The sequence below is a fragment of the Pelophylax lessonae genome, assembly GCF_965119305.1.
Source record: "Pelophylax lessonae genome assembly, chromosome: 8".
Taxonomy (NCBI): Eukaryota; Metazoa; Chordata; class Amphibia; order Anura; family Ranidae; genus Pelophylax; species Pelophylax lessonae.
The window spans coordinates 184,373,146-184,388,582 of NC_138775.1; the positions used below are offsets into that span (position 1 = coordinate 184,373,146).

The following is a 15,437-nucleotide window of genomic DNA, read 5'->3' on the forward strand; positions in this document are numbered from 1 at the left end:
ACTGTGGCAAGTGGTTGGCAACTGGTTAAATCTAGCACTTTACCTATTAGCGCTGGTATTGTTTTTTTTTTTTGTATTACCTTTTATGATGGTGTCAAAGGAAGTACACCTTCTAGCAGCTGCTGCTGAGATCCTTGGGAGGGTATATTTCTTTTTACACCATAGGCTTGGGTACATATCTATTTATAATGGACTCCAAAATAACTTCCACATGAATGCCAGGTCTTAAAGCTTTCCAGCAAAACATTACCCAAAGCATCACACTGCCTCTTCCAGCTTGCCTTCTTCTAATACTGCAATATTGTGCCATAATTTCCCCAGGTAAGTGATGCACACACACCCGACCATCCATGTGATGTAAAATAAACATGATTCATCAGACAGGCCATTTTCTTCCATTACTCCGTGCTCCAGTTCTGATGATCATGTGCCCATTGTAGGTGCTTTTGGTTGTGAACACGGGTCAGCATGGGCACCATGAATGGTCTGTGGCTATGACTGTGGCAGAGACTGCAGACATGGTACAGGGGATGGTTAGAGACTGCAGACGTGGTACAGGAGATAGTCAGAGACTGCAGACATGGTACAGGAGATGGTCAGAGACTGCAGATATGGTACAGGAGATGGTCAGAGACTGCAGACATGGTACAAGAGATGGTCAGAGGCTAAATACAAGGTACAGGAGATGGTCAGAGGCTGCAGACATGGTACAGGAGATGGTTAGAGACTGCAGACATAATACAAGTGATGGTCAGAGATGACAGACATAATACAAGTGATGGTCAGAGGCTGCAGACATGATACAAGAGATGGTCAGAAACTGCAGACATGATATAAGAGATGGTCAGAGGCTGCAGATATGATACAGGAGATGGTCAGAGGCTGCAGATATGATACAGGAGATGGCCAGAGGCTGCAGACATGATAAAAGAGATTGTCAGAGACTGGAGATATAGTACAGGAGATGGTCAGAGGCTGAAGACATACTACAGGAGATGGTCAGAGACTGAAGACATACTACAGGAGATGGTCAGAGGCTGCAGACATGCTATAGAAATATAGAAGTTGATGTAGACTGGAGACATTCTTGAGGAGACTGGAGACATATTACATAAGACTGCTAGAAATTATTGCTATAACAGGACAATAGGGAGGCAGAGATTACACCACAACCCTTCACAACACAGTACCGCACAGACATGACTTCTACACTTGTTGGTGGTGCCCTGTCATGGGAGGTTCACACTATGAACAGTCAGCCTTGCAGTACAAGGGTTATCCTGTGGAGGGTGGGAGGGTCTGACCAATAAAACCTGACCCAGAACTGTTTGTGTCACCCAGAGGAACCATAAGGCTCTCTCACTATGACAGCTGGGCTCTGATTGGCTGCCTCTGTCAGCAGACACTTCCCCAAGAATTAGGGGAATCTGGCAGAACCAATTACAAGGTGATACCGGAGGACTGATCACCCTGCTTCCTGCACACTTCAACCCGCTTCACCGATTCCCACACCGCTCCATACTCACTGGCGCTTCCTACCAGCCGCTGCCACCCCATAGCTTCCACCAGCACCTGGCTGCCCACCATGTGACCACACACAATTCCGGCCCCATAGACCTGCCACCAATCACGGCGCAGGCTAACTCAGGCAGCCAACCAATGCTAGAGACAACACAGAGTAATAACCAACCAAGAGAGCGCTCGCACTAGAGTGGTAAGGCATCTGACCAATCACTGAGCGACTGGCAAGAGCCTGACAGCGATGACGCCATTCGCGCATCACGATGCAGCTGTTCTCTGCATCGATGCAGAATCGCTAATGGCTGCATCGTGATGCATTGATTCTAGGATTATATTCAATACCCCTAGCGAGCAGTAGTTAGGGCTCATTTACACTTGCTTCAAAACGTGGCACTGGACGCGCTTTTTTTTTTTTTTTCAAATATAATTTTCATTGATAATATAATCAAGATACAACAAGTTGTTTATAGATCTTCAGGAATTGTTGGAATATACAAGATATTTGCATAACATGAAACATTAATCGTTAGGAGTTTGAATAATACCGGAAAGAAAGGAAAAGAAAGAACAAGTAGGAATATCAACAGTATAATACATCTAAATCACAGGATTGGACAAGACATCCCATATGTCGTGGAATATCTTTAGGTTACTTGTTTGCAAAGCTAGACATTCTTCATATTTCCAAATTAGAGATACTTGTTTTTTTACTTCTATGACACAAGATGCCAAATTTTTCCTCCACCTACGTGCAATCATAAGTCTTGCTGTGAATAAAATTTGCATAACCAGAGGTCTGGAACTGACTTGAAATGTTTCTATATCTACACTGAGAATAGCTAAGGAAGGGGAAGGAGATGTTAAGTGGCCAGTAACTTCTGATATTAATGTGAACACCTTATTCCAGTAACTTCTTAGATTTGGACAAACCCTTAAAATTTGAAAGAAGGTCCCTACCTGTGAGCATCCTCGCCAGCATTTGTTGTCGTCTATGTTAAAAAATGTAGCTAGTTGGATGGGAGTCAGGTATCATTTTTGGGATAATTCCCAGTAGTTGGCGCATTTAGTGGAGGCGTAGTTATAGAAAATGGCTTTTTGCCATTCAGAATCAGATATTGATAAGTTCAATTCTAGTTCCCATTTTCTTAAGTTTTGAGTTGTAACAAAGGTGAACTTAGAATGTATGTGTGACAAACTCACTCAGGACAGGGGCTTTTGGAGGGGACTGCAGGCTAGCCTCTTGCCTACTGACTATGGGCCCTTGCTCGTGAGGGAGCACTCTCTTTTTGGGGTGTATGCTGGGGGGCCCCTTGGAGTAATGCTACTTTGGATTCAATTCCACATCTCCCCAAGACACACAGACTCTGGGACTCTAGGCCTAGGATCCATGTTAAAGGCCTAGCTTCCTATTGCCATAAAGGGACTGCTCTGCCCAGTCAGACTCAAGGCAGATGCTAATGTCATCAGCTCATCCACCTGTCTTCCACACATTGTTGATTGTGCTGATTTACTCACCTATCTACTGTGGGGATGTGTTTACACTTATAATAATGTGTATTGTACTTCACGAGCTTGATGACGGCAAGTCTGCTTGTTAATTAGCTCAAGTTAATTAAATCACTGTCATCTATTAGTTGCTAGTGGGAAAGTAGAATACGGTTTGTGTTGGTTGTTCCTTAGATATGTTAATTATATTTCTGTACAAAATTTCATCTGCATGTGATAATGTAATCAGGCACCTGACCTGGTGGGGTATATATTTAGTGTGAGTTTGTTCTATAAATGTTCCAGATCTTATACAAGCTATTCTCACCTAGTTTTGTATGAGGACAGCTAGAATATCTGATATCTATGTTCAGACTGGAGGATGCGGTATACTTACGGAAGCCCAAAAGCACATTGTGGCATTGTGGTTCTGTTATATTGGTGGCAAGTGGTGAGATGCTTCCTGCAGTCTGGGAGAGCCAAACCTCCACTGGGATCCATGGTCCAGATAACAGAAGAGGAGAGGTACAGCTACCAGCCACCATGGAAGAGGAATTCGGAAGGAGATTGCGAGAGATGCAGATACAGCACAGGGGACCAGCGTCAGGGCAGGTCATGCTAGGATGGTATGATTCCATCCTTTTGGAACTCTGGAAGAAAGCACTAGACCGTGAGTAGCGACACCAAGGAAAAATCCTCTCCTCCATCCAGGAAAGGTACTGGTCGCAGTATGGATTGTGGGCGCAGTATGGATTGTGGGTGCTGTTTTTTGGAGATAAATCGCACAAGGAGCAGACAGCTGAGTTAAGCAGGCTGGTCTGGGCAGAGATGCATTTGGAAGAGAGCTATAGAGCCCCTCGGTGGCATGTATCCCAAACATGCCCTTGGATAGCGGATGACAGCCCAATGGACAGCTTTGGCTACGGCGGCCTAGGACTGTTGTACGGGAAGCTGTCGGGGGACACTAACATTGGGAACGATCTGGAGTGGCGGTTAGAGGAAATTATGGATTGCAGAGAAGAGATCCTGAACATCTCGGAAGTGTTCTGGGCACTGGAAGAAATGGAGGTTCTGGCTGTTCAGGAATGGGAGCTGGAGATCGCCTACAGACAGCTGCTAGACTCTGCTCAGCACCAGGGCTGGGCTCCCTCTGCCTGGGAATATCCAGAAGTACCAGCTGACAGATCGGAAATCCTGGCTGAAGAGTCGGTAATGTGGCACAGTAACAGTGTGCTTTGCTCACCTGCACCCACACCTGTGGCAATTCTGGAGGCCTAGGGCGAGAAGGTGGCGGTCACTCCCCAGCACCAGATCAAGATCCAGGGGGGGGGGAGAGGAGGTTGTCGATCTCCCTCCCCAACAGTCAGTTAGAGTGGAGGAAACTGTCTTCCCTCCTCAGCCTGGATTTGTGCACCTGCGAGACAGTACCAGAGAAAGGTTGTTCCAACAGCCAGATGAGGGTAAGGATGATGGAGCAGCTGACTCCCAGCAGCAGACAGCGCCCCAGAATGATGACACCAACCCAGCAGAAGAGCTGGCAACAGAGCACAGTGCTGCTGGCCTCTGCCCTCAACTTACAAAGAATGGCTTTCCTGGGAAAGGGGATGTGACTACAGTCTCCACCTGTATACCCCAAGGATGTTGGGCAGTCGCCCATATCCCCAACAGCATGACGAAGTGAACACAGCTACCCTGTCTTCTCTCCAGCAGCTGAAAGAGCTCCAAGGAGAAGGGCCACTCCTTGCTTCTCCCCAGTGGTGGGTATGTTCTACGAGAGAGGCAGAGGTTGGCTGCAAGAGTAATGCTCTGCTCAGGACAACTGGTTTGGGGTACTGTGTTGGTACAGCCATTGAGGGACTGGAACTACAGACTAACTTTGAAGTCAACCCGTCTGGGGTCTCCTCCTGTGTTAGTCTCCTTCCAAAGGGGGAGAAATGTGTCAAAATCTCTCAGGACAGGGGCTTTTGGAGGGGACTGCAGGGTAGCCCCTTGCCAACTGACTATGGGCCCTGGATTGTGAGGGAACACTGCTCTTTGTGGGGTATATTCTGGGGGGACCCTTGGAGTAATGTTACTTTGGATTCAAGTCCACATGTCCCCAAGACACACAGACTCTGGGACTCTAGGCCTAGGATCCATGTTAAAGGCCTAGCTGCCTATTGCCAATAGGGGACTAATGGCAAATGCTAATGTCATCATCTCAACCACTTGCCTTCCACACATTGTTGATTGTGCTGATTTACTCACCTACTACCTACTGTGGGGATGTGTTTACACTTATAATAATATGTATTGTAGTTCATGAGCTTGATGATGGCAAGTCTGCTTGTTAATTAGCTCAGGCTAATTAAATCACTGTCATCTATTAGTTGCTAGTGGGAAAGTAGTATACTGTTTGTGTTGGTTGTTCCAAAGATATGTAAATTATACTTCTGTACACAATTTCATCTACATATGATAATGTAATCAGGCACCTGAGCTGGTGGGGTATATATTCGGTGTGAGTTTGTTCAATAAATGTTCCAGATCTTATACAAGCTAAGTTCTTGGCTAGTTTTGTAATTTCTGATATCTATTTTCAGACTGGAGGAAGCGGTATACTTACGGAAGCCCACAAGCACATTGTGAGGTTGTGGTTCAGTTACAGTATGGTATTATAGAATAATGGGATTCCTTTTACTTTGGGTGTTGGGTTTGTCCGGAAAGAATATGTTTGCAAAGGGTTCTTAAAGAAGGGGATAATTGATTGTGGGTGAAGAAGCTTATATGCTTCCCCCCCCCTCCAGTTCCACATTTTGCACCTTTCAGGGGGGAGGGGGGAATGGGTACTTCTTTTTGACAGGTACCCTTCCCCACTTCCGAGGGACAGCGCTGCGGCGCCGTCCCTCGGAAGTTCGGCCTCCTTCCCCGCTGCCAGGCCAATTAGAAAGCACAATGCGCTTTGTGCATGTGCAGTAGGGAACCGGCTGTGAAGCTGAAAGGCTTCACTGCCAGTTTCCCTCACCTTGAGTGGTGGAGGCAGCTGACCAAAAAATCAGCTGTGGGTGCCGACCTCGCGGGAACCCTGGTCAGGGAAGTCCTAATATTAACAGTATTTGCAGCTGACTTTTCATTTTTTTTGTGGGGGGCGGAACTCCTCTTCAACCACTTTCCGCATCAACCCGGTACCGTTTTTTAGAGCTGGCGGTTGGCTTGCAGGAGTTGACAACCGATGCAGATCAGCAGCCACTCGGCAGTTATCTCAGTTAGCGGGACGTTCCCCTCCCCCCACGGCTCTGCCCGGGTCTCCCTCCCCACCGGAAGAACCTGAGCAACCAGCCGGCATGTCCGCTGGCTGGTTGGAGTCCCGAATGAAGCCAGATTCGATTTCAATCGGGTCTCTGATCATGTAACCTGAAAGCGACATAACAACGTCACTTCCAGTTTATGCGGCTGCCAATGGCGCAGATTTAAAAAAAACTGTCAGTATTTAAAAATGCTGATTTCGGGGTTTTAAATACTTTGAAATGCAGTGGAGGGGTCTGGGGTCTTTTAGACCCCCGATCCCTATATAAAGAATACCTGTTACTGCCTATTACTGTCACAAGGGATGTTCGCATTCCTTGTGACAGCAATAAAAGTGATCAGAATTTTTATTTATTTATTTTTAAAGTGTTAAAAATAAAATAAAAGAAATAGGAAAAAGAAATTTAGAGCACCCCCGTCCCTGGGAGCTTGCATACCAAACAAAACGCATGCGTAAGTCGTGCCCGCAAATGAAAATGGTGTTCAAATCACACATGTAAGGTATCGCATTCGCCGCGATCACCAGAGCGAAAGCAATGATTCTAGAAAAAGACCTTCTCTGTAACTCTAAACAGGTAACCGTTAACATTTTTTAACCACTTAAGCCCCGGAAGATTTTACCCCCTTCCTGACCAGGGGGTATTTTGCGATTCGGCACTGCATAACTTTAACGGACAATTGCACGGTCGTGCGACGCTGTACCTAAGCTAATTTGACGTCCTTTTTTTCCCACAAACATAGCTTTCTTTTGGTGGTATTTGATCACCTGTGCGATTTTTTGATCATGCGTTATAAACAAAAAAAGAGCGTCAATTTTGCAAAAATAACAATATTTTTCACATTTTTTTATATGAAATTCCCAAAAAAAATGTAAAAATCTAAATTTTTTAACATTTTCGGCCAATTTGTTTTATGATACATATGTTTGGTAAAAAAAATTGCAAAAAGCGTATTTTGATTGGTTTGCGCAAAAGTTATTGCGTTTACTAACAAAGGGAAAGATTTTTGTTGCTTTTTTTTAACGCGTAATGGTGGCGATCTGCGTTTTTTTTTGTGGGACTGCGACATTGGGCGGACAGATCGGACCCTTGACTGACATTTTTGACACTTTTGGGGTTAACCAGTGACATTTCTACAGTAATCAGTGCTATACATATGCACTGTTACTGTAAAATGACACTGGTAGTGAAGGGGTTAACTTTTTTTTGACAGGGAGGGGTGGTGTGTGTCCCTAGGGGCGTGATTCTAACTGTGATTGGCTGTGGCTTGAGGTGTAGGAACAGTGATCAACGGTCCTACATAGTAGAACCGTATGATCACTATTCCTACACAGGGGAGAATGACAGGCGGCTTTGTTTACATCAGCCGCCTGCCTTTCTCCCTCTCCACCCGACGATCGCGAATGTCCGCCGGTCACACGCGTGGGGGGGGGTCCGTGACCGCGCGGGAGCGCGCCTCCGGCGGCGCGCGCTCGCTCCCCAGAGCCTCACAGGCTAGTGACGTACCCATACGTAACTTTGCCTGTGAGGGGCTGACCTCCGCAGTATATGTACTTGCAGGGGTTGGCAAGTGGTTAAAGTGTCGCCTATGGAGATTTTTAAGTACTGTAGTTTGTCGCAATTCTACGAGTGAGCGCAATTCTAAACCATAACATGTTAGGTATCTATTTACTCGGCATGACCTCATCTTTTACAATATAGAAAAAAATTGGGCTAACTTTACTGTTTAGTTTTTTTTTTTAATTCGGTAAAATGTATTTTTGCCAAAAAAATTGCGTTTGAAAGACCGTTGCGCAAATACGGTGTGACAAAAAATATTGCAATGACCGCAATTTTATTCTATAGAGTCTTTGCTAAAAAGAATATATATAATGTTTGGGGGGTTCCAAGTCATTTTCTAGCAAAAAATACTGATTTTAACTTGTAAACAAGTGTCAGAAATAGGCCTGGCCCTTAAGTGGTTAAGGGGGGGGGGGTAAAACCTTCTGGTGCTGAAGTGGGTAAAGCCAGTGTTTCTTTATTCTTTTTTTACAAGACATAAGGCCATCCTGTGACCCGAGCTAGGCTCTGTAATCTCCAGACACCGCTCCCTGGAGTCGGAGCGCCATTTGTTTTCTTTCTCTCAGGACTCGGAGCGGCGCCTGACACAATCCCTGTGAGCGCGCAGAGCTCGGTGATTTCCGTAAAGTTTCGTCGCGCGGCTCGCCCAGGACTCGGCAATTTCCGGCCCGTCGGGCGGCGCCATTTTGTTTGTGTGAGCGGAGCGGAGGTGTTGTACAAGAGAACATAAGGAGTGTGTGAGCGGCGCGGCCATGGACGGGTAGGTGTCGGGGGTTGTGTGTGGTGGATGGGTGGAATAAAAAGCTGCTGAGTGGCCGTAGACGGTGTTGTGGTGTCCGGAGGGCTCCCGCTACACCTCATAGAGGCGGGAAGTGATATCTCGGCTTTCGGGACGGTCACCTGAGCCGTGCGTGGCCTGCTTGTGTTTGGAGCGGTGACGGGAAGGCGCGCTAGGAAAGCCGCGTGGGGACGGAGGCCTGAATGTAAGCAGGGCCTTTGCCTGTGGCCAGAAGGGAATGGTGGTCTCTGTAGAAGGGAGCCTTCCTCACATCACATACCCAGGCGTTATCTTTGTTCTCAGGGCTCCCTGGGCCTCACTGTTAGCAGGTGCAGCTGTCATTAGCTGGATGACTGGGCCCTTTTCTAGGAGCATAATGCTTTGTTTATTAACACTTCAGTAACCCATAGCAACCAATCAGGATGCCTCTATTACTACCATGATTTCTAAATGGTTATTACAGTTCGGTGTCAATCTTAAGGGCCTGTCCGTTCCTGATTGGTCCGCTGCAAATGCATGCACATTAACGCAACTTAGGGTCCTTTCACACGGGCTTTCTGATCAGTTCCACCTGTCAGTTTTTCAGGCGAACATGATCGGATGCTCCATTCATCTCTATAGAGCAGCGGAGACATGTCCGCTGCTATCCGTGACATCCAGACGGAGGAAAACCCTATTTTCCATCCGTCTGGAGCAGTGGTCCTCAACTCCGGTCCTCAGGGCCCACTAACAGGCCAGATTTTAAGTATTACCTTGGGGAGATGCAGACTAGAGCAATGCAATTACTGAGCAGCAAATTATATTACCTGGGATGTATTTCAGTTATCTTGCAAACCTGGCCTGTTAGTGGGTCCTGAGGGCCAGGGTTGAGGACCACTGGTCTGGAGGATCGGATCTGCAGTCGGTTTTCATCTGATCTCCCATAGAGGAGAGTGGGGATCTGACAGGTCTGTCTCAGCACAGAGAGCAGAGACGGGTCTGTCATCCGCCTGCTCAGCGGATTGATCAAAACTGAGTCCGCTGAGCGGGTCCTTTCACACTCCTTATAGACTGCCCAGCAAGCAACGAGGGGCCAGATATCCCTCATGCTGTATTTTTGGCAGCGCACCACACTGCAAGTGCGCTGTGGCGCCAGAATGAATAGCATTGCACCAGCACGTCACCCAGTGGTGCATTTTGGTTTTGTGCTGCCCTAGGCAAGACTAAAATTGGGCGCCCCCTCTCCCCCTCCTATGTAAATTTGCCCCACTCCTTCCTTTTTAATGGATGTGACTCCCTCCAAAATTGAAGGACTACAAGTCCCAGCATGAACTTCTGAGATCTCACGAGAGGGGAGGTGAGGGGATGGGTGGGAGAGAGCGAGAGAGGGGGGGGGAGAGAGGAGGGGTTGAGAGAGGGGAGGAGGGGGGTGAGAGAGAGAGAGGTGGGGTTAAGAAGGGGGTGGTAAGAGAGGCGGCTCTAGCAACCAGTGGCCAATAGAGTCTCAGGTGGAGGGGAGGTGGCTTTTTTGCTGCCCCCCTGCAAAGTGCTGGCCTGGGCCTTGTCGGCCTAGGCCAAAATACAGCACTGACGTCACCGTACCACAATGGCGGGACCCTTACTAAAATGTGGCCTTGACACTCCCCGGAATTCATAAAGACTGGCCAAGACCCGTTGCAGGAGTGTCTCGCAGGCATTCGAAAAGTGGCACGTCATGCCCAGAGTTCACGTACCTGTCTAGAACTTGTACTTGAATTTGACGCACGCTGTGCCACTTTTAGAATGCACACAAAATCGGTCTGTAGGTTATATGGTTTCCGGTGGCATAGTTTACACCAGTGCGGTCAATTCCAGGGTGTTCCATTTCCAGAAAAGTAGAGCCTACTACATTTTCCTGCATTGGAACATGGGAAAAACGTGTCAAAAACGCACCTGACCCCAATACAGTAGGAAAAAAAGCATCAAAAATGCACACGCAGAAATACATCTTTAATGGATCTGTGTTTTTGTGGTGTGAACCCACCCTTAGGCTCCATGTACACGGGACGTTAGAAAAAATGTGCTGCAAAGCTAGTTCTGACGCTGGGAAAAAGCAGCTGTTAAAGGTGCTTTCAGTAGCTTTTTCCATTGCCGTTATTGCACGTTTGGCCACGTTGCTTTTAGCAGCGTTTTTTCTGCCTCCATTCAAAATCAATGGTTCCTTATGTGAGCCTATTGATTTGAATGGAAGTCGCACCGCAAGTCGGATCAGGATGATCCGACTTGCGGCGCGACTTGCGCTGTGAGAATCTTGAGGGGGAACTCCACGCCAAAAATGGGTAAAAACTGAGTGGGGGTCACCCCCCAGGTTCCAAACCAGGCCCTTCGGGTCTGGTATGGAATTTGAGGATAGCCACATGCCGAAAAAACGGCGTGCCCCCCCCCCCCCCAAAATCCATACCAGACCCTTATCCGAGCACGCAGCACGGTAGGGCAGGAAGGGGGAGGGGACGAGCGAGCGTCGCCCGCGCCCCCCCCCCCCCCCCCCCGCCAGACCATACCAGGCCACATGCCCTCAACATGGGAGGGTGTTGGTGCTTTGGGGCAGGGGGAGCTCTGCACCCCCCCACCTCAAAGCACCTTGCCCCCATGTTGATGAGGACAAGGGCCTCATCCCCACAACCCTGGCTGGTGGTTGTGGGGGTCTGCGGGCAGGGGGCTCATCGAGAATCTGGAAGCCCCCTTTAACAAGGGGGCCCCCAGATCCTGGACCCCCTCCCTATTTGAATAGGTATGGGGTACACTGTACCCCTACCCATTCATCCCATAAAAGGCAGTGTATGTAAATAACGACAGGAAACGTTTTGGAAAGTTTATTAAAAATCTTCATCCGGACTTCTCCCTCTCTGCTCTTCTTGTCTTCTGCTGTCCGCTCTTCTGCTGTCCAATCTTCTGCTCTTTTGCCCTCAGCTCTTCTTCCTCCGGTCCTCCTCCGACGCTGTCCCCGGTGATTATGCCTGTCCCCAGTCTCTGCAGCTTGTTATATAGCCATTAGGGGCGTGGCCTCCCGATGAAGTCATTGGGAGGCACCGCCCCCTCATGGCACAGATCAGAATCAGAATACAATCAGAAGATCTCGGGTGCAATGTCCAGCTCCTGCAGACACTCAGGATAGCTGTTTGCCCATACCTCCGATACAGGCAGGAAGTTACTTGAGAGCAAAAGGTTTTGTAAAAGGTTAACTTAGATTTTAATGTGCTAAAAACGTGTGTCAACACACATAAAGATTAAAACCCAAATGGAAGGCAGTGCACATCCATTTTCTGAGCATTTTCATGCATTTTAGCGCACATTTGTGTGAACAGGCCTTTACAGTGATGGCCAAAAGATTTAAGAATAAGACCAATATTCATTTTTACAAAGTTTTTATGAAGGCAATTTAAATATACAGTACTCCAGAATGTTATGAAGAGTGATCAGATGAGTTGCAGTTAATTGCAAAGTCCCTCTTTGCCATGAAAATGAACTTAATGCCATAAAAAAATTGCCACTGCATTTGTAAAGAAGGCTTCAGGACACCCAAAAAAGTTCAGAAAGCGCCAAGATTGCCTCCTACAGTTGATTCAGCTGTGGGATTGGGGCACCACCAGTGCAGAGCTTGCTCAGGAATAGCAGCAGGCACTTGTGAGTACACCTGCATGCACAGTGAGACAAAGACTTTTGAAAGATGGCCTGGTGTCAAAGGCAGGAAAAATAGGGACGAACTTATATTCTGCAAAAGGTACGGGGGGATTGGACTGCTGAGGACTGGGGTAAAGTTATTTTCTCTGATGAATCCCCTTAAGGATTGAGGCATCCGGAAAAAACCTTTTCTGGAGAAGAAAAGGTGAGCGCTACCATCAGTCCTGTGTCCTGCCAACAGTAAAGAATCCTGAGACCATTCATGTGTGGGGTTGCTTCTCAGCCAAGGGAGTGGGCTCACTCGCAATTATGCCAAAGAACCAACCATTCAAGAACAGTTTGACAAACCATGCCTTTTCCAGCATGATTGAGCACCTTGCTATATGGCAAAAGTGATAAGTGGCTTGGGTGACAAAACGTTGCAATTTTGGATCCATGGCCAGGAAACTCCCCAGACCTTAACCCCATTGAGATCTTGTGGTCAATCTTCAGGAGTTGGGTGAACAAAAACCCCCCCAAATTCTGATTAAACTCCAAGCATTGTTTATGCAAGTATGGGCTGCCATCAGTAAGGATTTGACAGCATGCCAGGGCAAATTGCGGAGGTCTTAAAAAAGGATTGACACTGCAAACATTGACTCTTTGCATAAACTTTAATATAATTGTCAATAAAAGCCTTTGGCACTTATGAAATGCTTGTAATTATACTTCATTATACCATAGTCTACATAGTACCACCATAGTAACATCTGACAAAAAGCTCTCAAAACACAAGCAGTAGACTTTGTGAAAAATGTTTTTTGTCATTCCCAAAACTTTTGGCCATGGCTGTAAATTGTTACCCTAAACTACAGTATTCTTTTATATATGTGTTCTTTTTTCCATGTGGATGGTTGTGATTGTAGTCTGTTATCTTTCGATTTCTACCTGGGGATCCTTCCAGTCCCCCTTCTTTGCTTTTGAAATATGACCACACCAAGCACGGAAGCAGCTCCATGCTGGTGAAGTTAGTCTATCAAATGGCGCTTTTCCACTGCATAGAACCGTACCGGCTCGGCACGCTTTTGTGCTTTTCCACTGCGGTACCGCATGGTATAGGGTCGGAAGGTTTGCTTTTCCACTGCATGGAACCGAACGGTACGGTACGGTACGGCTCTGAAAAAACAGTACCTACTCGATTGTGGTTCCAACAGGTACCAAACTGGTACCATATCCCACAATCCTTTGCATGCAGTCACTACTAGTCACTGATTGGTCAGAGAATCACACCCACCCCGTTGTTATCCCACCCACTTAACTTTAGTACTACTTTAGTGGAAAAGCAAACCTATACCGTACCGAACCGTTCCGACACTATACCATGCGGTACCGCAGTGGAAAAGCAAACCGGGCCAAGCAGGGCCGAGTAGAGCCGAGCCGGTACTAGCCGGTACTTGCAGTGGAAAAGTGCCAAAAGTCTCCATAGAGATACAGGATGCTGTGCCTGCACATAGTATGCCTGATGGCCACCATGCCAACCACCACCGCTGCAGCCTGTAAGGAGAGCAGCACACTGATGGGGAACTTGCTTCCTCGCTGTGTGTGATGTAATGTTATGTTATGTTCTCCCTGGCCCCTTGCTATATAGAGACACTTCCCCTGCTATAATGGAGTGGAAGTTATGCCCCGTACACACGCGTTGAAAATTGGCAGGGAATTTTCGGCCAACGTCCAATCTGCCGATTTTCGACTTGTTAGTATGATGCTTCCGACAACTAACTCCTACTTTTCGGCCGAAAAAAATCTGGTGTGCAGAATATAAAACTTTTGTTGGCCGTCAACACAACGGCCGATTTTCGTGCAGTCAGTACAGATTTCGACAGGGAAAAATCTGATGAGCAAGACTGGGCATGCTCAGTGATGGAAAAACACAAAGAAAACAAACCAGCACATGACATCACTTCTGAAGTAGAATTTTGTTGGCCGAGAAAATTCGTGTGCAGTCTAGAGCACATTCCAACCAACAAAACACAACTTGGACAAAAGTCGGACGATCGGTCGGCCGATAATCGTTGTGTGTGTACGAGGCTTTAGGGAGCTGGTACGACATTTGACCGCCCAAAAGAATGGAAATTAGGTAAATATTTTTTTGGTAAAAATTATTCGTTTCCAAATGCATTTTTTTTTCCTCTCTATATGGTTTCAAGAGATCTTTGTTCACAAATACTTTAAGATCTCCCATGGCTGCCTGGAGGTCACAGGTGTTTATGTACAGCCACTTGAACAAATGAATGACAGGCTGACAGATGCCACAGCGGCATGCACATCTGAACAGTTAGGGATGGAAGAGTGGCCCTGGATGTAGACCAATTTTTTCCAGGGCTGCTTATTTTTCCACATATGAATCTAAATGCTTGGATGTGTGTATAGCCATGTTAACTGTCAGCCTGTCATTGATTTGTACAGTCTGCTGTCTGATCCTTTATAGTTTATAAACTGAATGATAGAGGCCTAATGGTGATTGCTTGCTATGGGTTACAACACTCAAGAATAGGAACTCTTTAAATGATTGCATTTATACAGCAAATGGGTGTCAATCTTTTTATCTGTATTTTTTGTTGTATTGAATACTATGAAAAGTGTGCACATTCATGAACCTGATTAAGTTTATGCGCAGATGTTTACACAATAAATGCGCCCGTGTCTTTTTTTTTTTTTTTCCGCCCATTTGATGATTGTATTGTGTGGTTGTGTTTTTAGTGAGATGTCTGGAATTTTTTTAAGAGGTCAAAAAGAATATTGATTGGATGAGGTGAAATGTGATTGCTCTGAGCAAATTGTATTATGCATGGTGTGCTTATAGGGCTTGTTTTTGAGTTGCAATTATAATGAGCATGCGTAGCACGATTTTTGTTTTGTAGCGTGGCTGGGTAATCAATCATCACCTACTGTGTGAATGTCCAGGCCTCTTGCTTAATATTCCTGCTTTATATGCCCTGTGATTCCGCATGTGAATACATATTTAATGTATCTCATTGGCTGTCATTGTTTTTTATTTATCAAGTACATTTTTTGGTTATGGAAATGCACCTCCATCCCCCAAGAATTTTGTATACATATGTGTGTTCTATATATATATATATATATATATATATATGCATATTTACACCACTGTGCAGTATGCCTGTTTT

At 46.5% G+C, this 15,437-nt stretch overlaps 1 protein-coding gene across 1 annotated transcript in view; it reads left to right on the forward strand.

The window, feature by feature from the left end:
• The first annotated feature begins 8,492 nt into the window (after positions 1-8,492).
• Positions 8,493-15,437, forward strand: part of PTBP2 (polypyrimidine tract binding protein 2) — a 161,183-nt gene continuing 154,238 nt past the window's right edge. The window contains exon 1 of the mRNA XM_082264967.1: positions 8,493-8,610. Coding sequence (XP_082121093.1) covers positions 8,603-8,610 — 8 coding nt within the window. The 5' untranslated portion in view covers positions 8,493-8,602. The remainder of the gene's footprint in view (positions 8,611-15,437) is intronic.